The 27,851-nt window shown below is 48.4% G+C and overlaps 5 protein-coding genes across 5 annotated transcripts; 3 read left to right on the forward strand and 2 right to left on the reverse strand.

Moving 5' to 3' along the window:
• Positions 1–1,884: 1,884 nt before the first annotated feature.
• On the reverse strand, positions 1,885–2,921 carry GCG54_00003597 (uncharacterized protein; the record flags this gene model as incomplete). Its single annotated transcript, XM_045403669.1, has 2 exons — positions 1,885–2,766; positions 2,823–2,921. 2 exons carry the CDS (start codon positions 2,919–2,921, stop codon positions 1,885–1,887), a joined length of 981 nt encoding a protein of 326 aa, XP_045259857.1.
• Positions 2,922–9,008: 6,087 nt separating this feature from the next.
• GCG54_00003598 (Ribonuclease H) lies at positions 9,009–10,109 on the forward strand (the record flags this gene model as incomplete). The annotated part of the gene is made up of 3 exons (XM_045403670.1): positions 9,009–9,171; positions 9,201–9,621; positions 9,719–10,109. 3 exons carry the CDS (start codon positions 9,009–9,011, stop codon positions 10,107–10,109), a joined length of 975 nt encoding a protein of 324 aa, XP_045259858.1.
• A 401-nt stretch (positions 10,110–10,510) lies between these two features.
• GCG54_00003599 (uncharacterized protein) lies at positions 10,511–12,317 on the reverse strand (the record flags this gene model as incomplete). Its single annotated transcript, XM_045403671.1, has 2 exons — positions 10,511–11,381; positions 11,440–12,317. 2 exons carry the CDS (start codon positions 12,315–12,317, stop codon positions 10,511–10,513), a joined length of 1,749 nt encoding a protein of 582 aa, XP_045259859.1.
• A 692-nt stretch (positions 12,318–13,009) lies between these two features.
• GCG54_00003600 (uncharacterized protein) lies at positions 13,010–18,921 on the forward strand (the record flags this gene model as incomplete). The annotated part of the gene is made up of 10 exons (XM_045403672.1): positions 13,010–13,144; positions 13,209–15,781; positions 16,001–16,745; positions 16,823–17,406; positions 17,430–17,463; positions 17,749–18,038; positions 18,457–18,505; positions 18,557–18,705; positions 18,756–18,850; positions 18,902–18,921. The coding sequence occupies 10 exons, from the start codon at positions 13,010–13,012 to the stop codon at positions 18,919–18,921; spliced, it is 4,674 nt and encodes a 1,557-aa protein (XP_045259860.1).
• Positions 18,922–19,681: 760 nt separating this feature from the next.
• On the forward strand, positions 19,682–21,259 carry GCG54_00003601 (uncharacterized protein; the record flags this gene model as incomplete). Its single annotated transcript, XM_045403673.1, has 1 exon — positions 19,682–21,259. The coding sequence occupies one exon, from the start codon at positions 19,682–19,684 to the stop codon at positions 21,257–21,259; it is 1,578 nt and encodes a 525-aa protein (XP_045259861.1).
• Between the last annotated feature and the right edge of the window lie 6,592 nt (positions 21,260–27,851).

Consider the following 27,851-nt stretch of genomic DNA (forward strand, 5'->3'; position numbering starts at 1 on the left):
AGGTATCCAAAAGACTATTTTTGCCTAGACATACCGGGAGCTTGAATGAAGCCTCATAAGCTAGATCGGAGGGACGCCGCGGGAGCTTTCTACCCTGCAGGCTGCAGAGGACACGTGCTCTAAATGATTAACTGATGTGTTTCACGAGCAAAGATCCATTCAAGGCGAGGGAGAGCAATGAATTATGCAGACCGAGCACTAACATAGTCTGGTGTTGCACTGATAGGTAATTCTGGCTATATTGGATCTTAGATCAATGCGGCTGATCTTCTGGTTTCTTCAGTTTGTTTGGAATGGCACCAGTTATCCCAAAGTCAACCATGATTCTCTGCAGTTCTGTGAGCATGGCTTGGCATTGCTGTAAGACGATGGCTTGAGCCCCCGATCGCCACTCAAAGCCCTTAGGGGAGGTCGGATTTAGGTATCCGACATGGCCCAAGATTGGGTGTTTCCATTCGTATCTTATCTTTGCATCGAGAATACCGCGGAAGGCAGCTCTCAGCTTCTCGTCATTCACAGTGTCATTGACGAGATTCGGCGTCGTCGTTGGCCCTTCCGCCTGGCCGTTGTCATCTCTTCGCTCTACCTGCAGCTTCGTCCGTCTGTCTCCGAGAGGTGTCCCGGGGGCAATGGTCAGATGAACATTGCGGAGCGAGTACGATCTACCAACGAACTGCAGTGTCAAGTGGCAATAGTCCGGCTTTGGTGTCCAGAGGAAGTTCAGCTGTGTCTCGGGCCCAGCCGTATGGATGTATGGGATGATTTGAGGAGGTACGATGTAAACAAAGGTGTCTGAACCAGGCTTGCGCGACCGAACCTCTGCCCAAACTGTTGACGAACTTTTGTCAATATGTCATTCATAGGATCCATGCAGCGCTGCACCAGAGAAGTGGATATGGAAGGATCATTGCTGGATTATCTTCTACCATTGGGCACCAGAGTTACTTACTGTAGTTGCGAGTTTCACTGTTGTTTTTGGCTGTCATGTAGTTTGGTTCGCCGACTTTTACTGGAGCCTTTGGTGGTTCCATAGTGTCGAACTTTGATACCTGTGCTCAGGTTGATTCATTCGTTGTTAGAGTCTTGTAGTCATCTTTCTTTCCATGGGCAAGCATGAAATACCGCCGCTTTTATACTGATTTCTTCCCTATCGGAAACTAGGTCGATGCAAAGTATGCTCAACTATTAGTGCATATACGAGAAGTCCGGTCAACCAACGCATCCGCCTCACTTGGGACTTTTGCACGCAGACGGGCCAATCTATGACACGCAGAAACGTTGCCCCGACTGGATGCGACTGTTTGTAGGATTCATAATGTTCCAGGCCAGCCGCATCACCAAAGCCACATCTACACAACATCAGGCGATAGTTTCCGGATTTGGAACGTGTCTCGCAACGGGCGGGGTAAGGATGAGAATCTGCCCTCAGGGTCTATCAATTGAGGCGTTATAATTTGTCACGAGTGCTTCATCAGCACCTGAGAAGCAACGGATCCGTTAAGATATCACATACTATAGATAGCCTGTGATGGGTTCGCACTTGAAATCTCAAGACATCCTTTTAGGAGAGAAAATAAACCTTAACGTCGAAAGATCTATGTGCGAACATCTACTCAAATCAAGGAACACGCATATGGTTACGCTCATCCCTCAGACGAAAGGGGACATCAAAGACGAACACAACAACACCTACGCTATTCTCAAAACATGGAGTAGGGGCTGAACCGCTTACCAGCAACATAATAGCCTTTTGTAATGCCGAGTTGCTCGGATCCTGACGTTGCCCGGCCTATATGTTTATTCCACCAGGTCTTCAGCAATCATGTGATGCGACAGAATATTTGAACGTTGAGAAATTGATATTCAAGCCTACCACAACCCATCTCACCTATAATGGGAGCCCTTGAGAATCATCGCCACCTCAGGGCAGTACATGTCGATATCCTCCTGGTGATCCTGCTGGAACTTCTGCACCTGGTGATACCCCAACGGCTTCTCGAAATAGTACGTCTCGACCGAGAACTTGCCCGCGACCTCCGCCTCCGGCACCTTCCCGCCCCTCTCCTTGACCTTGTGGTAGAACCACTGGTCCTCGTAGTTCACCTCGCCCGCCACGGCCGGATCTTTCGCCACCCTTGCCTCGAGGTCGCGCGCGATCTCGAGCAGCATGCTCGGGTTGCGCAGCGACAAACCCCCGTTGTACCCGAACCCGAAGCCGGGCCGGATGGGCGCGCCGATGAGGTCCCACTCGAGGAAGTCCTCGAGGCGGTGCGCGGAGTTGGCGCAGACGATGCTGTCGACCTGGAACATGAGCACGCGCGCGTAGGACTGGAACTGGTCCCACAGCCAGGTGCCGACGAGGAAGGCGGAGACGGACTCGTGCGTCGGGAAGGTGGTGTTGGGCGGGAGGTACTTGACGATGATCTGGTTGGCGTCGACGGCGCGGCGGAAGGCCGGGGGCGCCTCCCAGGCGGCGTAGTTTTCCCAGTCGGTGACGAAGGAGATGGGCCAGTCCGGGCCGATGACGGTTGCGAAGTGCATCATGATGGGCACGATGTTGGGCACGTGGGCCGGGTCGGTCTCGACGAGGAGGGCGGTGTACTTGGGCGCCGGGGGAGGAGGAGGCGGCGGCGGCGGCTTCACGGCTTCGGGGTCCTCGTATGAGAGGGGTTCTACGTCGAGGTCTGAGATGCGCTGGCTGGTGAGCTGGGTTCCGGCGTGAGGGCGGTCATCGCCCCTCGAGGGTGCCGCGGTGCCGTCGTGGTGCTGAAGTTCGGGTCAGCTGCTGAGCATGAGGCGAGGGAGGAGATGGCAAGACCAACATTGAAGAGCAAATCCCACGTTCCCGTCATCAACAGGAACATGAAGAAGACGGCCACGAAGACGAGAGGGTTCGGACGGCTATTGCTTCCGAGACCCATGGTGTCGACCGGACGGGGGGATCTCGGGGGAGGATTGAGTCGAGGGATGGGAGAACAAAGAGATCACCCAAGCGGGGACATTTGCACGCGTGTGGCCGGATTGATGGGCTGTTCAAGACGTTAAATACGTCTTGGTTCCCGGCACATGCCATTCGAACCCGCCCTGGCGACTCCCACGACCAAGTGGGCCGGCGCGTGCCATGGTGCCTGTTCTCAATTATCTCCTTAATCACTAAGACACGAGGTCCCCGTTTCTGCTAAACAACGTTTGTCTAGTGATGGAGGGCTGATGCAGAGGCTGAAAGATAGGGATCTCATTCGCGACCATCGCCGCCACAAAATGCTTCCGGCCTCTCGCCAGCGCCCTCTCGATACGCTTAATGCTTCCTCAGCAAGTGGCTTTGCGCGATGAACATGATTAAATGTGTTCCTCTCCCAGGTGTCTCTCGCGGGAACTAAACGTCTCACGTCTCGGGGACTAGAGGGATGCTCATGGCATTCTGGAACGGCCGCGTTGGAGCAGTAGAGAGAAATGCGATGGTGCTGAGAATGTAAGCTAAGTTGGCAGTGGGGCACCGTCCAGGAATGCACTTCAAAGCCTGGAAGGAGCTGGTGAAAGATAGGAGATCTTCTTCGAGGATTCCGTGATACACCGTTTCATTTGTTTTTGACCTCCCTCGATGCTGATGTTGTCTCATTTTGGCACTTCATCACCAATCTTGGCTGGCCGGTCTAGACCTGGGCGGCTACCGTTGTGCGATATCTTGGATATCACTTCTCCCCCGAGCCAAAGAGGCTAGAGTGCTCTAATTTGGATCTGAAGCAGGAGTCTTGCGGTGTACATTTGTACGTCAACGTTTGCCGAGTATCGTCCTCATGGCAATGATCAAGGTCGTCCTCATGGCAATGATCAAGGTAAACAACAGCATCGAGTAGTCCCTATCCTGTCTGCTTGAAAATGCTTTTGTGAATTCCCATAGCTCACTTTCAATCATCATAGCTGTCCCAGGGCCGTTTCCTTTCCCCTTGGCGAGGGCTAGTCATCAACGCGCCATTTTCACCATTCATTTTCAGCAAGCCACAATCTCTTAAGTCGCATAGCCTTCATGCGCATCTCTCTAGTCAGGGAGCTTAAATTCGCTGCAGTGCGCGATCGAGTCAAGAAGTGGCTAACCCACATAAGCCATTAGAAGCCACCGACCGTCTAAGACAATACTTCCCCCCCTAGTCACATCCATCCCCCCTTGGCAAGGTTCGTCCCCCACGGCGCTTTTCTCATTCCTGTTGTCTCCCTCAAAACGTGGAACGCCCTCCATTATTGGATTGAGTGCATTCCTGGCTAGTTGAACAATTTGATCCCCTTTTTCGAGGCACGGAAGGGGGTCTTGCTGATGTGCGATCATTACGCGTACGCTGCAGCTGTGCCGGAGAACGTGAATCTGGAACGCTGTTCGCATCTTTCATGCGCGATAAGCTGTCAAGCAGTTTACGTCGTCATTATGGTGTCGTGAGCGCTTTATGTGCCCGTTTGCGGCGCCGAATGTGCCCATTCGGCCGCGGTGCTGGAGACATGTATTTTACATTTGCTCATAAATATGTCACCGCCCAGGTTAATTGTTCACCACACTCATGATTGGATTGAGTCTGCGCTCAGAGCATCGTGATGCACACGTGACACAGGTGTCCACAGCCGGGCTCAATGGGCTTGCAACTACCCAGCTCTACATGAACCTCTCGTCATTCGATGACAAAAGACTGTGTGCAGTTTTCACGCTGGCCATTTGTCTAAGATTATCGAACTCGCTTCTCACTCGTGAGCGAAAACCGCAGTGAACCAATAAATTTTGTTTGTATTCCGTCTAGACGCACGTAACACTCCACTCTCAAATGTTCCATGCCATCCATTTTGTCTTTGAGACGTGTTGATATTCGTGTCTGCAAGCTCGCACCTGTCGCCGCAGCCTCGGCTAGAAAAGACTCCATGTGCGAGAAGCCAGCTTGGTGGCCGCCGCCCTTGCCCGGGAAATTGTGACAGCACGGCTTGTCGCGAACCTCCAGTTGATCTCTAGAATTTTGTGTCAGATGGAGTCCATATCGAAAGGTACGCTTGCAGATGAACTGCTTACTCGGTCAGCGTCGGAGCGGCGAGGACCGCAGACACCATCATGGCTGCGATGAAAGCGAAGTATTTCATCTGCGAATGATATCAGACAGACCACGGGGGGAACAAGAAGAAAGGCTGAGAGTCTTGGGCAACGAACGTTGTTGGTTGAACAGGTCAAAGCTTCGAAGCTGTAGTCTGATGCCGAATACGATTTCGTGTCAGTCGAATTGACTGGATCAGTGCTCGAATTTTGAGTGTAAATTCGGACTTTAGCCTGCTATTTAAGCATTCAGTTTGCTCATATTCTTGAATGAAATATTGCAATTCGGCAATCTGAAAGCCCGATTGCGACCACCAGCAAACTCTAATAGGACAGTTGATAATGCCCAATACGACTATGCTGATGCCCTCGTGCCCATGTCCCGCGTCCCTAATGTATGGAACAAACATCGCTTAGGTCTTTGGCGTTTCGATAGGTATAGAATTCTCTCATTTTCATTAGAAAGAGGAACTGTAAGCGATGTTTGTCTGAAGACGCTATCCCCGGACAGGGACCAGCTTCAGGAGGTAGGTTTTAGCGCACGAGTCGGGATGTGTCCGTCCTGTCGAATATGGCAATTTTCCAGGAACGGAAAGCTTGGAGTTTGAATGCTGACTCGACGGCGAACGCCATCTGAGAGGTGACATGCAATGTGTGCTCGACTACAGTATGGGAAAATTTTGACGGTTCGAAAGAAAATGAGAGTTGGCGGTCCTGGCGTCTTTGACATTAGGCCCTTGGAGATGGGGGTAGTCGATCAAAAGAGAGTGGCGGGTCTCTCTTGAATTGATAGAATAGACAATCTTTTGTCACGTTTGATGTGACATAGGGAGCCGTGAAGCCGAAGGCCTGGTACCTGCATTCCACGAGACAAAATGTGTGTTACCCGCGAGTCTTGGTTGCTTGCAGCTCTTCTGTCTCTTGTCAACTTTATTATTATCGATGGGGCTCATCCCGGCCAGTGCAATATCCAACTAACCCGGCCAAGCCTACTTGATCGGACTGCTTCGACAAGAACTTGACGTCTGGAGAGAGCTCGCTTAGACGGAATCACGGCGTCGAAAGTCACAGTTTTGCTGGACAGCTCGTGATGGAGACACGAGCGTGGTTCTTCGCCTGACGGCTCGATCGCTTGATAGAACAGGGGGTAATGATGGTTGGATATCCGTGTATGCGCATTGTGCATGATTCAGATGGGCAACAATATGACCGGTATCAAACAAGATGGACCCGTCTAGATTCTTTCACAAGTTTTGAGGCTTTAAGTTAGAAGTTGGGTTAGAGGTGAAAGTAACTTTGAGCAGCGAAAGAGCCACGCGACCAGGACTGAATTTCCATCGGCCGGAAGCCCCCCATAGTCGTGGGGGCAGAACATGGATATTTTATCGGGGCGTCTTAGACCACACCCATTCTTCGTCGCCCATGAAGCCACCACGAGGCCCATAAAAAGACCTGCTAGTTGCCCTCTCTATGGCTTTTTGACAACCTCTTTGGGCTCTGTAACTTTCCGGGCCTGGTACACAGCTAGCCACGACCTTCTGCTCAGACGCTCATAGGAATTTTGCCTGATCTACGCTCTACGGGTGAGTGGGGCCTTCTGGCTGTATCGCTGTCTGCGTTTGATGTCTTGTCCTGGACCAATCCCTGTAAGTCAAAAGCCATGTCAACAAGAGGGCGTCGACCTGCAGAAGACTTTGGAAATTGCTGAGCGCCACTGGTGACTAGAGCGCGCGTGTGTGGAAAGGTGCGCTACATAGCAGCCGCGTGTCCGTTTGGGCCTCAAGAAGGCTTTGCAAAACACATAGGCGTAGCCAAAGTGTTCAGGGTCCCGAGGTTAGCAGGGCGATTGGCAGGGCAAGCTAGGGGGTACCGTACCGAGAGACGCCAGAGTATGTGCTGGAGATTGTATATCAGAATTGTATACTTGGAACAGATGTTGTTAATAACCACTACGCCCTTGACGTGGACTTTGAGGGTGTGGCGAGCGGGTGTAGTTCGGCACGTCCCATTACACCATGCTGTCACCGTTGAGGTCACCAAGTCGGCGAAACGTAAAAGAACACGCGAACGTCTTCAGTGGCACCCAGCCCTCCGCGTCCCCCAAAGGCCCCGGAGCTGTACCATCGGCCATCTCTGGCGTGCACCCTTCCAAACTACTATTGATACTCTCGGCCTTGGCCCCTCTGATCAATCTACAGCCCTTGAGCCACCGTGGCCGAATAGAGCGCTAATAGGAGACCAAAGACCAAAGGGCATGGATTAGTCAGAGGCTGGAGGAGGGTAGCTGTATGGAGCTAAAGAGAAAAAGACGACCAGAAGGTCTATGTTTATCTCTGTGGGAAGAATTGGAAGACTGAAGGATCTTGGCGTGATCTGCAGAGAGTGCCAGAGACAGACATATCTGCAGCTGCCGGGAGCCCTGGACGCCGGGGTTAGTGTGGCTCCAGACGCCCCGGCGGAAAAGGGACACGGGAGTCTAAGCGGGTCGTACCTTTATAATTCGCCTGGCGGGTCGGCGAAGCGTGCAACACGGAGGTCTCAGCTTGGGGACGGACGATGACTACTGATGCGGCACTCGCACGCTGGTACACAGTGTTGACTCCGGAGGACGTTGGGGGCAGCACAGGAATTAATGACGAGTCGGGAATCGGTCCAGGGAAATTCGCCCTGCCGGAAATCTATACACCATGCTTTATGTGCAGTCGGGCTCGATTGTGTGGTTGACGGCCTGCTCTCTTTGGCGCGGTACTATGGCCTGCCGATGCCCGGACTGCGGGAGAGGCTCCGGATTGTCCGGAAGGGATTTCTTGGCTTCCGGTGGGGCGGGGGGCATCACCGCGCACGGAAGCACATCAGGGCCCTCAGAGCCGCATCGGGTCATGTCTAGATCGATCACAATCGGGACTGGGAGACGGGGTCGGGGCCGGGAGAGGTTCCGGACTGTGAGAGGGTCTCGGAGTGACCGAAGCGGAGTTCTCAGCCGGAGGCACGTCGGCGCACATCGGGGCATATTGAAGTACATCGGAGCCCCAAGAGCCGTACCAGGATAGGTCGGAGCAGGTCTTGGTCGGGACCGGGAGCCGGGGCTGGGAGCGAGACCCGGAGCGGACTGCGGGAGGGGGCCCAGATCGGTTGGGGCGGGTTTCTTCCGTTGCGATGGGACAGGGGGCATCAGGACGTATCGGAGAAGACCAGGGCCCTAAGAGCTGCACCGGCGCACGTCTGTGTCGATCAGGGCCGTGGCCAGAGTGGGAGTTGGGGCCGGGAGCGGCGACGGACTACGGGAGAGGCCCCAGATCGTTCGGTGCGGTTTTCTTGGATTGAAGCATGGGAGGGTGCATCAGGGCGCATCGGGGCACACTTGAGCCCTGAGAGGCAAATCGGGGCACGTCGCGGGGAATCTGTGTCGATCGGCGTCGGTCGGGGTCGTGGCCGGGACTGGAGTCGGAACGGGAGTGGCAGCGCGGGTGGTAGTGTGACAGGGCGCGTGGGGTTGCACGAGACCGGGTTTAGGTGGGCACCGGTGCGGCGAGCGACGTGGAGCCTCCTCCAGAAATTTGTGCCACTGCGCGAACATTGCCGTTGGAGACAATGCAGAGGAATCCCGCGAGTTCGTGTTGGTGTGGGGACGCAAGGGTTCGACACAGTGCAAAGCCAAAATGGCGGATGGGCTGCAGGGATTCCTGGTCCGCATTTGCGCTGACCAATAGGACAACACGCTTCCGACGACGACTCTTGCTCGCGGGGAGGGGACTGCGTCTGAGACTGTGGCAGATTCTTGTTCGAACAAGATCTGCAAAGAGTGAAGGTGAGATGAATCCAATTCAGCCGGCCGCCATTATTCACACTGCCGCCATCAACGAACAGCTGGTGGGAAGCAAGAAACCTAAGAGTCAGGCAACCCGAGAAAACATTTACCACATTGCGACGACTACTCGATAACATGCCAGCCAAACGGCCCGGTCCAGCCTCGCACCAGGCGGCGTCAAAGAAACGCAAGCCGAATAAGAAGACGTGGTACGCTGTCAAGTTCGGCCTCCACCCAGGCGTGTATGAGACACGGGAAGAATGTTCAAACAATACCGAGGGGGAATCCAGGGCTACATGTCAGTTATTCTCGTTCTCTACCTAACAGACTGCTCCCAAGACCCTCTACTAACAGAATCTCGTTGTGTAGACAAGTCGTTCACTTCCAAAGAAGACGCGGAGGCGTTCGTTGCAGAGCCTAACCCGACTTGGTTCTATGCTGTAGCTGGCGGAAATTTCAGAGGCATTTTCCTCGACTACGACGAATTCACCAGAGCCATCACACGGGCCAAGAATCCCTCGTTCAAGAAGTTCGATAAACTCGACAAGGCGGTCGAATTTATGAAGAAGTTTAGTGACAAAGCGACCAATGCCGACATCAAGGTCCAGATGAAATTGGGGTTTTTATCGGACGAACTTGATTTGGACCCAGACTTGCTTCATGCATACACTGATGGCAGTTGTCTGCATAATGGCACAGTGGATGCTGTAGCAGGCGTAGGCCTTTTTTTGCCACCAGATGATCCCAGGTATGTCGCCGTCGTTGAACTCATCAAGCAGCCATTCCTCCTGAAAAGTATCGAGAGGGACGCTGAGGCATCGTCGGGAAAGCTGATGTCAGCCTAGAAACGTTTCCGAGCCTCTCGAAGGCGAATTGCAAACGAATCAACGTGCCGAGCTTACTGCCATTCTGCGTGCGTTGGAGAAGACTGATGTCACGGAAGGATTGCAGATCCTAAGTGACAGCAAGTATTCCATCAACTGTGCGGTGGTATGGGTGGAGCAGTGGGAAAGTGACGGTTGGAAGAACAGCGAGGGAGCATACATCAAGAATAAGGATTTGGTTCAGGCAATCCGCAAAAGAATGCTCGAGCGCCAAGCCGCAAGCACGCAGACCAGATACACCTGGGTCAGGGGTCACTCTAAAATCCAAGGCAACGAGGAGGCTGACAAACTTGCGGTGAATGCTGCGTTGAAGAAGCAAGCCGAAAGAATCAAGATGCGGAATAAGTCATAGGTAAGCCAAGGTTGACACGTCCGACCTTGATGACTCCTCTGGGCTGGTGTGATGGACAAGAGCAACGCGTGTTGCCACTGTTGCGGGATGAGGACATGCGCTCATAAACATTATTTCGGCCGGTCTCTTGCTGCAGACCGACAAAAGCGTTTCAATAATCACTAGTCTAGCTCTCAGCTGAGTCCTCATAAGTTTAGCAACAGAATTAAAGGGTGATCTGCAGGAAATCGCATAACCTCTAGGCCGTTAGCTGAAGGGGCAAGTCGGAGGTCGTCGTTACAGTACAGGTTCCAAGTAAAAGTGACAATAGGTGGCCAGAGGCCTTGATGTTAATTCATAAGTAACAAACAAATTCATTTCCAAGCATTCAATGTTTTCTATATAGGAAGGAATCTAGAGGATCATTTGCGGCCGCGTCCCTTGTGACGCTTGCGGTTGTCGACCATACGGTCTAACCGACTTGGATCTAAAAAGTCCGGGTCCGGTGCCTTCGGAGGCTCTTTCTGCTTCTTCTCAGAGGCGCCAGCGGTATTCTTCAACTGCCCCCGTGTGCGTGAGCCTTCGGCGCTACCGGATGCAGTTGCCGTTGGCTCACTGCCGCAAGACGGAGTTGCGTTGTCCCGAGAGTCAGCCTGTTGGACACGCTTCCTTTTGCCTCGGGAAGATGCAGACCCAGAGGTAGCAGCAAATTCAGAGGCAGTAGCAGGCTCAGAGGTAGCACCAGACCCAGAGGCAGCAGCAGCAGGCTCAGAGGTAGCAGCAAATTCAGAGGCAGCAGCAGGCTCAGACGTGGCAGCAGGCTCAGAGGCAGCAGCAGCAGGCTCAGAGGCAGCAGCAGCAGGCTCAGAGGTAGCAGCAAATTCAGAGGCAGCAGCAGGCTCAGACGTGGCAGCAGGCTCAGAGGTAGCACCAGACCCAGAGGCACCGGCAGACCCAGAAGAACCAGAGTCAACGTCGCGAGACTGTTCATCTCGCCTCCCATGAGGTCGTAGAAACCTTGCATAGGATGGCCACGCTGGCGGACCAAACTTGGCGCAAGCACGCAGATGCAGTCGGCGATTCCGATCCATGCAATTGACAGACTGCGTGCAATGCTCCTCCTTGCAGGCAGCACACCGGGGGACCGTCGACGTGCAGGCGTGCTGGCCGTGGCCCCGATCGCCACACCATCCACACGTGGGGTCTTCATCCTTGTCTGGGCAGCGCTTCATCATGTGGCCAGCCTTTTTACAGTGGAAGCAATTCATCCCCACCGATCGGATATCGATAGGCCTGTGAACGTTCGCATCAGCGGTGCCACGTTACGGAGAGGGAGAGGAAGAGAACAAACCGTAAGTGAGCGTACGAGTAATCGATCAGAAGCCCTTCGCCTTGAGTTCCACCTTCGTTTTCGTACATTTCAAGCAGCCTATCGGCCTCTGCCATGTCTGTGAACTTGGCAATAAACCTTTGGCGTTTTTCGCTGAACATCACCGAGAACTTGTCGGAATCCAGCCCCAACTCGGCGAGCATCTTCTTGGCGTCAGTGGCGTGGGTATGGCGGAAATCGCGACCACGAAAGAAGAGCTCCACGTAGTAGTGCTCATCGGCCCGCTGGAAGCAACTGACTGGCATATTACTACCAAGCGCCTTGAACATATCCTCCTTGTTAGGCGTGAAACTTTTGGCAGCGTCTGGGGTTTTGAAGGTAAAGTTGACGTAATCGTCGTACACAAAGATCTCTCTGACTTGGTGATAGACGTTGTCAAGCTGCTTCAAGGCTTTCATCCACTCGGTGTAGTAGCCGGTAAACGTTTTCCGGGATTCAGCTGGCTCAAAAGATGTCTTGACAACGCAATCTGGCCTGCGGCTCGAGAGCGGCTTCATGGCAACATCCATGGCGGTGCTGCCATCGTCCTGCGGCATGGTACGATCCAAGAACACTTGGAAGAGACGTCTGAAGGCTGCGAACTCTTGGTGCAGCTGACCGTAGCCAAACTCTTGCTCATTGGCAGGCCTTCGCTTGGGCTTCTTCTTGTTTGCTCGCCTGGTGGTGGGATTTGGAGCGTTGTTTGCCGGTTTGTTGGCAGAAGCCTCGGGTTGGTCGTCTAGGGTTGCATCGTTAATGTCTGCCATGGACACGTCGCTCCCTTGATATTCAGATCCGTCGTTGTCGGATTCCGCCGGTGGAGATGCCACACTCGTCTTCCTACTCCTTTTTGGAGGCATCGTGATGGAGGAGGTAGGTGTAGCGAGGGTAAAGACCAGGGTTGGTTGAAAAGACAGGTGCGTTGAGTGGAAGCAAGAGTTGAAGGCCACAGAGAGACACAGAGAGGAGGAAGGAAGACAAAGGAGGAAGAACGGAGGAAGGATGGGAAGGAAGGAAGAAAGAGGATACGGAAGCAAGAGGGGAAGGGCCCAGCTTTCTGTCTTGTCGAACCCTCTGGAGACTCTGGCGCTTGGCCAACAGCAAATGAAGTCGAAGTTGACCCTTGTCCACTCGACCTCCTCCACCTCTTTGCGGTGAGGTATTATTGACAGGCGGGGCAAGATTCGCAGCTCTCTCCACCGCAACCCACCACAGTCTTTGCAGCAGACCGCACACACCCGCACTGCCTACCAACTGCCAGCATCACCACCAGCATCACCAGCACCATCACCAGCATCATCACCTGCGGGCTTTGTGCGTGCAACGTCGGGCTGAGCATCATATTCTGTCGATTGATTCGGCCTCATCCTCATGCCCTCTCAGTTTACGCACGCCCTGAAATCTGGCCAAGTCGCGTCGTGCCAATCGTCCCCAGCCGCTGAAATCAGCGGCTGGGGACGACTCCAGAGCTGCTCGCCAAAGCTTGTCGCCGCCCACCACATCGCAGCGTGGCAGTCAACCCTCACGCACACGTCAACCCATCTCCGAGAACATGTCTGAAGTACCGTCAGACGACCAGCCGGAACGCCACGGCTCTGCCGCCCCTGCCGGCGCAGAGTCCGCGCAGTATGACTTGGACCCCCCCGAGCATTATGAACTACCCAACTTGAGCCACGTCATGGAAGAGGTATACACATACACATCCCATTCCTCTATTTCTGCACGTTTGTCTAACCCGATACCCTCCATAGGACCCCAGGACAGGGACTACTCGGCATGTGTTGGACATCTTCTCTTACAATGTCAACAAGATGGAATCCAAGGTCACAGAACTGGGCACATATGCCAAGGGATTCGAATGCGAGATGCGACCAACCATCCTCATGATTCAAGATCCTCCGTACAATGTCGAAAATATTCATCTGCCAGAATACTACCTCGAAAGCAAAAGTGACTGGATACGACCCAAGTCTGACAGGGATAAGGACCAACAAAATACTTCTCGGGCGACCAAGAACAAACCCGATAACTCCAAGGCGGCCAAGAACAAATCCAAAAGCTCCCAGGACGATAAAGACGACGAACCGAAGCCTGTTTCCAGAAGGGTTGCCATTTATATTTCCGATAAAATACCACTGGAGTCGTGGGAGGTCTCTTGGGACGAGGGGGTCAACAAGGGACACGTCGTTTACATGCTCCTCCGCTTGCACGACGGCTCAGAAGTATATTTCACAAACTTCTACAACCGTGTGCCGGGAGAGAGCATTGACCTCGAGCACCTCTTCAAGACCCCAGCCCCCGGACTCGGTTTCGACGTCTTAGGTAGCAGATCTGCCATCTTTTGCGATTCAAATGCTCACTCCATTTGGGACCCTGGAAGCAGGTCAGACAAACAAGGCAGATACATCTCGGACAATTGTCTCAAAGCCAACATGGACATCCTACCAAAATACAACAAGCATAATCCCAGCTACAAGCGCAAAGCAGCAACACGAAAGAACGATATCTCAACCAACATCGACCTGACTATACTAGGAAGCAGCATCCAAGACCAAATGATATGGTGTAATGTTGTCAGGCCGCGCGAAATCGCAAACAGTTACACAGACCATGCAGTTATTCACACCAGGCTAGACGTTCACGTCGACCGATGCCCTCGAAAGAGATATCGATTTGACAAGGTCGAACAGGAGGATTTTCAGGCTAGCGTTGAAGCAAGATTGGAGCATGTTCTCGGTGCACCCGACGCCATCCCCGAACTTGTCGACTGCGATGCTGCAGAAGTATTCGCACAGGACCTCTGTAAAGCTTTGATGGAGACTGTCGAGGATATGGTGCCGGCAGTGGAACTCAACGCGGCCAAGACCAAACTTCAGCACCCTCAGCTTGCCGAACTTGATGAGGCTTTTGATGCAGAGATGCGTGCAAATTGGATTTTGCGCCATACGAGTCGAGACAATTTGGCATATGACGAGCGTTACGAGAAGTGGGTGGCTGCGATCAAAGAAACCAACAGGCTGACGAAAACTGTCAACGCGGTTGCATCCCGCAGAGCCGCGAGTAGTCTGTTCCAAGGCCTGATTGGTCTTCACAGGATCATGGCTCAGGCTCGCAGGAAGGCTCTCGCACAGATGCCGCCTCACTTACAGTATCTCAAGAACACCGACGGTACCTACTGTCGGAGTCAAGCAGAAAATGCTCATCTTTTACGCGGAAGACACTTTGACGAAACCAGTAATTCCCCGGCCCCCGCAGAAGAGACGGCAGTCAAGGCTAGATACCTCGAATCTCGTGGGAAAGCCTTGGATGCCGCAAGATCAGCAACACGCAAGCCAAAGCCAAAGCCAAAGCCAAAGCCAAAGCCAAAGCCAAAGGCTCGGCCTTCTGCATCCAAGAAGCACACGGGAAAGCGCAAATCTCGGCGTCGTCAATCCTCAACGCCACCACCCCGCTTGACACCTCAACCGTCTCGGCCCTCTCCCGAACCTCTTCATCACCCTTCTCCCTTAGGTGCCGCCAGTCGGCCCGTCGAGAACGATTGTGATCCTCCCGATACCAGTACAATCGTTTGCGCATTTGATACATACTCTTCTGTTTCTATCCCGGGTTCGCCACTCACACATGAGGAACCTCCGGTTCCTGCATCCCCGTTTCAATCCCCGCCTTCCAACGTCGACATGCCAACCCAGGACGACTGTTCGATGCCCGATGCAGACAGCACATCATGCGGCGTATCTCAATCTTCGGAGGCCTCTCCCGGCAAGGGTCAGAAGGGTAGAAAATCCACGGCCCAAGAGGGCAAGAAAAACGCCAGGAGAAAACCTCAGAGACGCGTCAGCATGAATGGGGGCAATCGCTTTGTTCCTCCTGCCAGGGAACCAAGGGCTTTAAGGTCCCACTCAAAGCCTGGTGGCTTGAGAGGAAACGTCAAGCCTTCGCAGCAAAAGCCTCCTGCCCACCCAAGTTTGGACAATCGAGCTTTGGACATCCCAAGAAACCAGGTGGAAAGCGCTGATGCATTGTCATCCCAACCGGCAGACTCTCGCTCCGCTTCACCTGCCGACCCCCCCTCCGCTTCCGACTCTCAGCCGTCTGCCGGTTCCCCTCCCGTATCACAAGATGCCGGGAGCAGACCTAGGAAGAAGAGGATGCTTCGCAAAGAACGAGAACGTTGGGATAAGCTGAGATCGGAGTCCCCTCCCAAGCTCGATCGTTACAGGGTTCGGAAGATTGTCAAGAAACTGGCTGCCCGCAAAGCCCCTGGCCCGGACGGCATTCCAAATCCAGCTCTGAAGATGGCTGTGGACGCCCTCATGCCATACTTGTTGCATCTCTTCAGAACCTGCATCAAGCTCAACTACCACCCGGTCTGCTTCAAGGAGTCAATTACCATCGTCCTCCCAAAAGAGGGTAAAAGCGATTACACCGAGCCGAAGAGCTACAGGCCCATCGCTCTTCTCCCATGCATAGGGAAGGTCCTAGAGCGAATCGTCGCTGATTACGTCAAAGAACTTGCTATCAAGTACAAGCTGATCCCGCCTAGTCAATACGGCTTCGCTGGCAAGAGCGCCCCTAAAGCAGTTGAGCATCTGGTCAGCGGCATCGTGAATGGGTTCTGCGGAAAGACCAGACGAAAGGGTTGGCGGACCACTCTCTTGTCCCTTGACGTGTCTGGCGCTTATGATCACGTAAAGCACCTGGAGCTTATCGAGGTTCTCCTTGACGCGGGCCTGCCTGACTGGCTTGTACACTACGTCGACTCTTTCGTCTCTGACCGTTCCACTTCGGTCGTGCTACCAGGCTTCACCTCACCCAAGTTCTGGGTCAACATTGGCATTCCTCAGGGGAGTCCACTGTCCCCGATTCTCTTCGCACTTTTCACAGCACCGATGCTGCGGATGCTTGACGACGAGGCAGAGCTAGGTGGTTCCAAGTACATCCTGACCAGCGTGTCTTACGTCGATGATACTTGCATCATGGTCACGTCTCCGTATTCAAAGGTCAATTGCGAGAAACTGACCGAGGTGCACGACAAGCTGATATCATGGGCAAGCCCACGCGGGCTACTCTTTGATCCCGCCAAGTACAAGGTCATGCACTTCCGCCCGCGGAGGGGAGGTAGCGGACATCTTCCCCTCTGCCAAAAGCTACCGAAAATCAAGCACTTGGATGAAAGCAAAGCTCTTGTGCGGGAATCTAAGGAGCCGGAAACAAACAAGGAGGGCAACCTCCGTGTTCTGGGCGTCTGGCTGGACCACCAATTGTCATGGAAATATCACGTTCACCAGGTAAGACTTTTCCTAGGACGCCGACATGAGCCCAGTATGCCTGTGTGATATTGCATTTCTGACCGCACTGTCAACAGATACAGCAAAAGGTCAACCGGAAGATGGGCTACATGAGGAAGAGATTCAGTAGCGTTTCGGGCCCATCATTGCTGAAGTTGTGCCAACTTTACGCGACCAGCATCCGTCCAGTCATTGCGTACGCCTGCCCAGTCTGGTTTGTCGTCCCCAGCATAGAGGCAAAAGGTTACGGCCTGAACCAAACGTTGATCGACAAGCTCGATGCCATTCAGACCGGCTGCCTCCGGGTCTTTGCCGGCGTGTTTTCCAAGACATCAAGCCTTCCCCTCCACAAAGAAGTCAACATGGAGCCGATTGCCGTCTATCTCCAACGTATGGCAATGAGTCATCGTGCCAGCAACTCCATGACCGATGATGGCAAGCTTCTGATCAAAAAGACAACCAAATTTCCTTTCAAAGGCACCAGTAGCCCATGCTTCGAAAAGCAACCGTACTTTGAGCTGTATCAAGCAGCCTCCCGGCTCGCGGAAAAAGCCAAGGCTCAATACCTGAGCAAGAACCTTCCCGACGTCTGGGATAATGCAGTCGATCGGCGCATCGCTATCAACGAGTACCTCGAAGCGCAATCGGATACTCTCTGCAGGTACATCTGGTGGTGGTTCAAAGAAGAACGAAAACGACGCTCAGCCCGGCAGTCGTGGTACGGGACTCATTGCCACCCACTCGCAACCAGGGGCGACTGGGGCGCTTCCAACCTCAAGCGCCACCAACACTTGACCCGAGTTGAGAGCACTATCATTCTTCATTGCAGGACCGGTCTAATAGGCCTCAACTCTTACCTGTATAGGAGGAAGGTATGTAGAGCAATATCATTCTTCTTTGCCCTTTCAATCCTCTCCCTCTGTTTTCCCGCGTGTCGCGCCTCCAATCCTCGTTGTCGGAGCCTCGGTCATTGCCTGGCTAACCGATTTCTTCTGCGTTGTAGCTCGCCGACTCACCCATGTGTCCCTGTGGCACCAACACCCACACCGTCGAACACCTCTTCTTCGAATGTCCCCTGCTGGCCAACGCTAGACGCAACTTGCCCGTCACGAAGTGGACAGTAAAGTTGATTGAAGGCCGGTTTGGTCGTTGGGCCTCCCGAAAACGCACCCTCGAACAGCTGATCGACGAGCACCCCCGCACCATGGCGCAATGGGCCATCAAAACCTTCGGGCTCGGTCAGTTTGAGTGGACAAGCCGATACATGGAGACTGGCCCATCCATCTCCAACCCGTATTTGTAACGCGCAATCACTTGTATCCCTTCTCTTCCCCTTCTTTCTTTCATGTACGCTTTTTGCAAATCACCGCGTCACCGGCACCTGTTTCGAGGTCGCCGGAACCTCTTTCGAGGTACTGCAAATTTGGGATCTCTATCGAGATCACTTCTGTCTCCAGATCGGAGACCAATCATTTTGTGAATAATTCTTTTGTGAATACTTGTATGGTCAGTTGGCTCTTGTGCTACGAGGCATCCTTGGTTCGTTGCGAATAGCTACAGCTAACGCTCAGTTCTCTCTAGACTAAAGGGAACATGAGGACCCTTTTTTTCCTCCACCCCAACCCAGGCTAGTCTCCTTGACCACCACATCGTGAGTAAGTTCACTGTTATATTTGCATTGCAGGACAGCGACTGACGCGTACAATTACAGCTTAGATGAGGGCAATGATGGCGATCAGCTCTTGGAGCCATTCGCTATGGTACGTGTTCTCAGCATGTACTAAAGCTCCAAATTCACTAACATACGTTAGCTTCTTGTCGAATATCCTGTTGATCTCCCTCGCGTTGTTCTCGTCCTTCGGGTTCTCGGCGATCTTTTTGAATCTCTGCTTGACTTGACGGAGAGCTTGGTTCTGAGGGTCTTCCGAGAGCCTGATGTGTATCGTGAGGAGGCACAGAGGTGAGCAATACTATGAAAAACATGGAAGCATCATTTTAATAATATTGCAGATACTGCGTCGTTGTTCTTGGCCGCAAGGACGTGACCAAGCCATTGTTGAACATGTGGCAAACCGGTCTTTTTCAGACGTTTGATGTCGCTGGTAGTAAGTTAAGTTAATGTTTGTTATATGAGTTAGACTGAATAATGGTATTAGGCAAGGGCTACGTCGATTAGGTAGGGGGTGTATATGAGATTCATCTTGGAGGGCTTTAAATTTGGGCTATGGTGTGATGGGGGGCCGCTTCTGGTAAGTTTGGCGCTCTGCCCCGTCGCTTTCCCCTTCGCAAAGCTAATCATAGAAGCCAGCTTGGCCAGGCGGCTCAAAAATCCCCTTCATATACCCCATGGGTTAGCCATAGAGGTTACGCTGTGAGTGAGTTGTACTTGTCCAATTTTCATTTCATTTTTACTTAACACAATAGGTAGCCCTCCACATGTTTCCCCGTCAGAGTCATACGGCAGTCAACAAGGTGCGCCTCCAGGCGGCAAACTGCGAAGAAGAAAAGTTAGAAGGGAAGAAAGATTCATATACGTTGCCGCGTACATTTCTCTTGGTTTGGAGCGCCGTAAAGTCTCTGGTTTGGAACGCCGTAAAGTCTATGGTTTTGAACGCCGTAGAAGTCCCGGAATGGTTCACCCGTTACAGTGGCCACCTTTTTTTTTTAATCCTGTTGTACACAGTGCGAGACACTGTTGGCCACGACTGTCTGAGTCAGGCTCTTGGAACGGTGTGGGCGATGGCACAGCCACGAAAGGGTGTGAGAAGGTCCTTCGGCAAACAGCCATTGCGCGAACCTTGAGGTCGTTCTTTGGTGGCTGCTCTCTGGGGGTCTCTGGGGTACAAAAGACTGCTGCACGCACCCAATTTTCCACAGCGACAAGCTGGCTCTGACCGCAAACCGCTCTCTCAGCTGCTGTTATCCAGTCGACCAAAATGGCACCCCCGTCTCCCTTCCTCGCTCTCCCGCGAGAAATCAGAGATGCGATATACGAGCACTACGTCGCGATCCCGGGTGGATATGTCTGCGACCCTGGTCGATTCGCCGCAAATGTGCTTGAGCGCAACGCCGCAAGTGTGCCGAAGATCAACATTACCGGTCTATTGAAGGGCGCCAACGACCAGCCCATCAACCTGAACCTCTCCTACACTTGCCGCCTGATCGCAACGGAAATGTATGGAGTGGCACTGCGGGCCAATGCCATCACCTTCACCACCATCTACTGTGACGACCTTCGAATGCTCGCTTTGCGAACTCACAACATGGTGGTGAATCGCTTAGAAACCCGCCGAAAAGAAATCCTCTACGCCACCAGTCACGCCATGCCAGAAACACAACATTTTGCGCTCCTTCAAAAGTACCCGCAGTTCGCTGTCTTGTTAGACGCATTGCGGAAACAACCCGGCGCCGATACGATACAATTCCACCTGGGTAACATTGAGGCATGTGAAGCACCGTCGGTGTTCGCAACCTTATGCAAGGAAGCTCTTCGGCACGTTCAAGGTTCACGCCATGGCCATGAAGCACTCGACCATCACTGCGACGGCGTGTCTAGCGTTCTTGGTATGATTGAAAGCTCAATGGAGCATTGGGACATTCCTTTGGATGGCGACCTTGACGCCATGGCGAGTTTCTGGGACGAGGGAGAGGATACTCACGGTCTCAAAGCTGCACTAACGGGCAGGGATCGGGTTAAGTACCGCTTCTCCGCTGCAGCGATGGCGATTCTCTTCATCAAGTCCTGCAATGAACGGCTTCAGATGCAACTTCGCAAGATCGTTCTCGATGAAGATCGCACTGCGGTAGCCTGCCCTGAACGTCACGCGCTTGGCTTGATTCAATTCTGCAGGCAAAATCCGCTGCTCAAGATTGAGCGCCGTGTCCAGCTCTGGAGCAATGCCCTTCAGGACGAGGGTTACTCCCATTCAATGACAAAATATGTACTCCGAGACGAGTGGCGGATACAGTCGGCTCAAATCACACAGAGCATCTGGAAGTGGGTTCAAGAGGCCCTGGCCCTTGCGCCGGCCGGTATGCCAGACAACTCCTTCTCTCTCATTCTGGATGGCCAGCCACTACCAAATCTGGCAACTCAAATGTTCCAGGCAGTCATCCGACGAGACATTGCATGGCATCGTGCGTGGGAAGAATCTCTAGATCGAGGCGTTGCTTCATTGCCATCAGTGCAAGACTTTGGGCCGTGGTATCATTTGTATCCAGGCCACAGGTTCAAGCATCTTTCACGAGCCATGGAAGACATGGCCCAGCAAAAGTCTGTTGTACAGTGCAACTTTGACGTCGGGAAGGCGTGGGACGTTCAGAATATCATCCAAGAACACAAGGACTGGACTGCTCGGCAGTGGGCCGCACGGTGGCCTGTAGACTACGATCCTGCATCATGGGAGACAGAGTCCCCGTTATCGTCGTGGAGAACCTTGTTGGAGGAAGACCTGCTACCGGAACCCGAAGGACCGTATGAGCGGTGGACTGAAGACCCCGACGACGAATTTTGAACTGTACGATTGTCACCAAGTAGGCGAACCAAGACCTAGTGAGCAGGTCCTGGTACTGTCGTTTACGAGCTCGTGATGGTTACAGCGTTTGAAGCGAGGCTGCCGCTTGCTGAGTCTTTGGTTTAGGTTTTGTTTGCGTTGTCGAGGGATTTCGTTGCCTTGGGGGCTTCGATTATCCCACCATAGAATGGCGAGAAGATCTGTGTCGACGATGGAAAAATGTTTCGCGAAGACTTTCGCGGTGGAACCTTGACTTGGAATCTTAAAGAAGCATCCCTTACATTGGCTATTGGCATTGTCTGAGATGGTTCAGCCCTCGATTTCCGTAGTTGCGACAATAGGCCTCGATTGAGCTTTCAAAGTGCTGGGCGTTTTGACCAAGTAGCTGAACAAATTTGTATTAATACCGTGGATTTTACAGCTTCTAGAACAAGCCTAGGTCGCATCCAAACTCTCACGCAACACCCTCCTATTCAGTTCCAGCTCCCACAGTCGACCAGTCTCCGGCAGAAGCCCCAGCCAAGCCCTTGTTCCCCCTCGACGTGCCAGCTGGCCACAACCAAGCCGCGCTCCGTCCTTCGCTCGGCGTCCTTTTGGTCCATCGGCTGGAGCGCAACTTGGCGGAGCGCTTGGGTCCGTCCAATCTGGTGGTCTTTGCATCGCGAGTGGATTCGGAGGAGGGAGAGAAGCCCGCTTGCGTCCGACAGCCTACACGTACGCATTTACGCGTCTTCTCGGTCTTGCGCTAGTATCGTATCGGCTGAGTCTCGTACGGCCTAGCCTTTTGCGCCCCTTTGGGCTTCTTTGCCGGCTGCGTTGCCCTTTGACTTCGTCTTCGGACGTGAGCTGGGTTAAAACTGGAGGAGGGGGGGTCAGTTACTTGGCCACTCCGGGATGTCGACTTTGTAACTCCTCTCTGCTGACCCCCTAGCCCACCCCATCAGGCATCGTGCTTGGCCCAAGACGCCCCACGAAGATTTGACCCGCAGTAAAGCTTCTCCTAGAGTTGGAAGGAGCGCTCGGACAACGCGCCCTCTCCGAGTCCGGACTGGCGCCTTCTTTTTCTCGGGGCCGTCCGGCGCGATTTGCGGCCCCGGTGTCTCCCTCACCCCCGGAGGGCCCCACTCGGCCGGGCAACCCTGAGGAAGTGTCCTGGATAGAGGTCGTCGACCAGCTTTGTTGGGTATACTTAACCCAGTGGTGTAATTGGTAGCAGGGTCGCTTTGTATTTACAAAGGTCAGGCGGTGCGGTTTCGAAGCCCGTTTAAATGTCCCTCTTTTCGGATAAAGTCCCTGGGCGAAAGCCCGGATGAGGCGGAAAGCCTGCTGATCGTAAGTGTGAGGCTCGTTCTTTTGCGTTTTTATTTTTCTCTAAAATTTCTATTTTAAAAGGTTTAAGATAATTAATCTATTCAAATTAGTGTGTGTAATCTAAGTTTAATAATAGTCTTAAGCCACCTAGGAAAAGTCTCTAAAACGCGCCTTATTATATACTATAAGGATAATAACCTTAATAGTATTAATAGCTATTAGAGATTAATACTTACTACCCTAATGCTTCGCTTTATAATAGTTTGACAGACTTCTCTGATAATATTACTGCTGTTAGCGTCCCTAATAGTACTTTATCTGCTAGCACTGAAGCTATATAGCTTAACGAGAGAGCTCTTAGGGTAGCTATAACACGGTTCGTGATACGAAGAAACCCTATCTATAGTTCCGAGCTGATAATGTGACTCAACTCTGCAGCATAGAAACGAAACAAGCCGTGGGGAGGTATCACCTACTGGGACCTGGACAAGGGCGTCTCGCACCTGAAGACGGTCAGCAGATGTGTCGTGCAGGCCAGGCAGTGCATCAGGACCACCTGTGACGGGACGTCGGCTTCAGTCTTCTGCAATGATAACACGTACGCCGTTGATATAGCCTGCAGCCACCTCGCGAATGTGATACAGGACGTCGTGCTGGGTTGTGTGACGACCACCGTCAGCGGCATCTTCTATCCGTCTGCTCAGCGGTTTAACGTGAACCAGAGGTATAAAGTCGTCACTGCCAATTGCCGCTTCTTCAGCCCCAGTGTTCAATCTATTTGAAAGTTTCCGCGGGACTGAAATGATGTGAAGGATGAATGGAGGGGTTTGTTCGGATTACTTGTGGGCTCAGCTAGCAAACATGGTACAGACTGTCTCGCATAGAAGGATGTGGAGGCCGGATGCGGTTGGGAATGCTATTGGCAAGAAATGAAACCTTAAAGAGTTGACTAAATACAGAGACACTACTTTATGGGGAAAGCTTCTGGCATGATTCAACTCTTCATTTTCCAACATAACCAATTCTTTGAAACGTATTATTTGGCCACGAATCCGGGTCTCTCGCTTGGCATGTATGGACAGAAATCTTGTTAGTCCAACTTCTACATCTAAAGGAAAGCAGGTCGAAAGACTCGTTATTTGGAAATTCGTAGTCAAGGCACTTCTCTTCGCTCTTGCTTAGGCAGAAGGCCCAAATTTGAAAGGTATGGCGAGTTGTTAACCCTTTTTTCCCTCCACCCCAACCCAGGCTAGTCTCCTTGACTACTACATCCTTAGATAAGGGTAATAATAGCGATTAGCTCTTAGAGCTATTCGCTATACTTCTTATTAAATATCCTGTTAATCTCCCTTGTATTATTCTCGTCCTTTGGGTTCTCGGCGATCTTTTTGAATCTCTACTTGACTTAACGGAGAGCTTAGTTCTGAGGGTCTTCTGAGAGCCTGAATACCCTATGGGTTAGCTATAGAGGTAACGCTGTGACCCTCTATATGTTTCCCCGTCAGAGTTATACTGCAATAAGAGTGGGATATAGGATGCTTAGATTGTTAACTGCTGGTATTACCTAGAGAAGGTATATATAGTGACGTGTGGCGTCACATGCTTATAGCATATACAGCAGTCAACAAGGTGCGCCTCTAGGCAGCAAACTATAAAGAAGAAAAGTTAGTGAAATAGTTATAGGCCTAGTAGCTAAGAGCTATGCGACGTAGTAGCGTATATACGCCCTTAGGTATATATAGCTACTATAGCTATATAACTCTATAGTTTTAAAGCTTATAATCTTAAAAGAAAAANATATAGCTACTATAGCTATATAACTCTATAGTTTTAAAGCTTATAATCTTAAAAGAAAAAAGAAAGGACTTCTTATCTACTTTATAGATCTAAAATAAAAAGAATAGGATTAAAAGCTTAAAAATCTATTAAAAAAATAAGTAAATTCTACTTCTAATTTATAAAGATTAATAATAATATCTAAATTAACTTCTTACTCTTTAAAGGGGGTTAATAATCTTATTTCTAAATACTAAAAATATTAAAAAATTTAATAAACCTATTAAACTTTATTCTAATTATCCCTAATTATCTTCTCTTTAACTTTTTAAACTAGAAAATAATTCCCTATATACTTATATATATATAAGAGTATTATATTTATTAATAAAATTTATAGTAAATATTTCTATAATCTTAAACTTCTTCTACTTCTCTTATATAAATAATATCTTATTTAAATTTTAGTTTATAATATATTTATCCTTATTATCCTCTTAGTTTTAAAAATCTATAAATATAAGTCTTAAATAGTATATAAATTTCTATTTAAGTTTAAAAGTTAATATATNTACTACTTAATTAATTATTACTAACTTTAGAATAAGCTATTTAGGAGGGTAAATAAAATAATTACTTATAGTTATAAAATTTTAAATAGGAGCTAAAAACTTATATAATAGTAGGATAAAACTTTTATAATTAGGAGTTATAAATATAAGTTTACTATAATTACTATACCCCTCTAAAATTAGAAAGCTAAAAACTAAATTTTCTAATAGGGATAAAATAATAATTAGAGATTAGATTAATATTATAAGTACTTAAAGTAAGTTTATTAATAGGAGTAGATTAAGAAGTTACTCTAAGGATAGCTATATAGTTCCTTTTTTAGTTATCTTACTTAAGTAAACTACTACTATCTATATTATAGGATAGAATAAGGGGTTTTTATAAATTAAATTATATTTATAAAACTTAGTAGTAATTTAAGATTTATATTTACTAACTAGAGGTAAAAAGCCTTAGTAATAAAAGCTCTTATTAATAATAATATTATTACTAAAATAAGTATTAAGGAGTCTTTTTATAATAAAGTAATAAACCTAATTAATATAATAAACTCTATAGCTATAATTATTAAGTTACTATACTAAATTAACTACTTAAGTATATTATAATAAGATAGTAATAAGGTTTTTAAGTACTTTAAGTAGCTTATACTAAGTAGTAAAAGCTTTAATAGTATTAATAAACTTCTAATTACTCTACTAATTAAAATTTAAGTCTATAAAGTAGCTCTTTCTATTAATTTAATTTACTACTAAGTAAATAAAGTAGCTTTACTTAATTTATAAGAAATATATAACTATATTAAAATTCTATAAATTATCTTTATACTTATCTATAAAGAGGTCTATATTAATAGCCCCCTCTTCTTTTTAGTTAGTATCCTATAATATAGTATTTAATAAGTAAATCTAAACCTTATAATAGATATCTCTTATAATAAAATATACTAATATAGTGAGATATTTAATTTAGAGGAAGTTTTTTATATAAAAGATACCTTAGGTATTATATAGATTAATTAGTATTTTAAGTAATATAATAAATTCCTAATTAGCTTATTTTCTAAAATTATTAAAGCTAATAGTAAATTAGGTTTATAAAAAACTCTTTAAACTAAGATTTAAGTTATTATAGTATTTTATAGTTTAATAGAATCTAACTTCCTTAGGCTATAAAGCTCTAATAAGGTTATAAGAGTATATAAACTTATTTTAAATAGTTCTAAAAATAAATTAGGTTTATAAAGAAGTACTTTTAATAAAGTAAAGTAATTAATATACTATCTTTATTTTTTTAAATTACTATAAAAAGTATTTTATATAGGAGATAGCTATATTCTATCTTCTTATTACTCTAAGTTTAGTAATAACTATCTCTCTTATATCTTAAACCTAAATAGTATAACTACTTTTAAAAGGTCTATTTATTAATATAAACCTACTATTTAGTACTAATAGAGTTAGCTATTCCTTATTTAGTAGGTTTAAAGGTTTCTCTTTACTATTATACTTTAAGTATTTATTATATAATCTCTTATACTTTATAATAACCTCTAAAATAGGTAGATTAATTAATTCTTATAATAACCTTAGCTTATTTATAGGCTATTAAAGCCTAAATCTCTAATACTTAAAACTCTATAGGACTTTATTAAATTTAGCTATAATATATTAAACCTAATTTATTAATATATCTTAGATTACTCTATTTAGATTACTAAGGTTACTAAAGTTATTAAAGTACTTAAAGTAGTTAAGTATAATTACCTTAAAGTATTATATAGAGCTAATTTATAGGATATCTAAAATAGTAAACTATTAGAATAAGGCTTATTAAGAGTATAATAAGAAGTTAATAAAGAAATACTTAATAGTTCTAGAGATTATAATAAATCTATTCTTAATTTCTCTATCTTCTTAGTAGTTATTATATATAAATATCTATCCTATTAAAGTATCTAGTAGTATTTTAACTTATACTTAGTCTATTTTACTAAATAGTATTATAAAGTATTTAGTAAAGAGGATAAAGTAGTATTATTATATACTTTTAATTATAAAGTAATTTATTAGTAAAAAGCCTCTAAATAAGTTTAAAACTAGCCTAATTCTCTAACTAATATAATATATAGCTATAGTGAAGCTTCTTATAATATTATTACTACTTAGTATAATAGTAATAAGGATAGTACTTTAGAGGTTATAAATACCTATAATACTTTTAAATATCCTTAAATCTAACTATAAATATCTTAAGTAGACTATTACTAATCTCTATTTATTAAGGAAGTACTATTATAACTTAATATCTCTTAGTTATAGCTATATAAATATTAGAACTAATTCCTTATTAAAAGGGGAGGGAGTATTATTAAGGTATATAAGCTCTAGCTAAGTAGTAATTCTATTAATATATTTAAATAACTTATCTCTCTTATAGTTAATTTAGAAGTATAACTAAGTTAAAGTCTTAAAGGTCTTCTTAGATTAAATAAGTTACTTAACTATATAAGCTTTAATAAGACTCTTAATAAAAGCTCTTTCCTAGATAGATATTATATTAACTAAGTTAGGTAATAATAAAGATATAGTAGTTCTTAAGAAGGGTATAATATATACTTTATAGATATTATTAGTATAGGTATAAGCGTATTTAAGGGCGTGGTATATACGCCTATATAGTATAGGGTTATAGATAGGCTTATATTATAATAAAAGGTGATAATCCTAAGCATTTATAGGTATTTAATTGTATAGATAATAATAAGGGAATTAATATATTATAATAACTCTAGTTATTATTACTTATATAGTTAGTAGGTTTCCTCCTCTAGTAGGGAAAGGTAAGGAGAAAGATAATCTAAAATATAACTTACTAAACTGCTAATTATATAAGGTACTTATATAACTATACGTATTATATAATTAATATT

This window comes from Colletotrichum gloeosporioides, assembly GCF_011800055.1.
Source record: "Colletotrichum gloeosporioides strain Lc1 chromosome Unknown consensus_74, whole genome shotgun sequence".
NCBI classification, from domain to species: Eukaryota; Fungi; Ascomycota; class Sordariomycetes; order Glomerellales; family Glomerellaceae; genus Colletotrichum; species Colletotrichum gloeosporioides.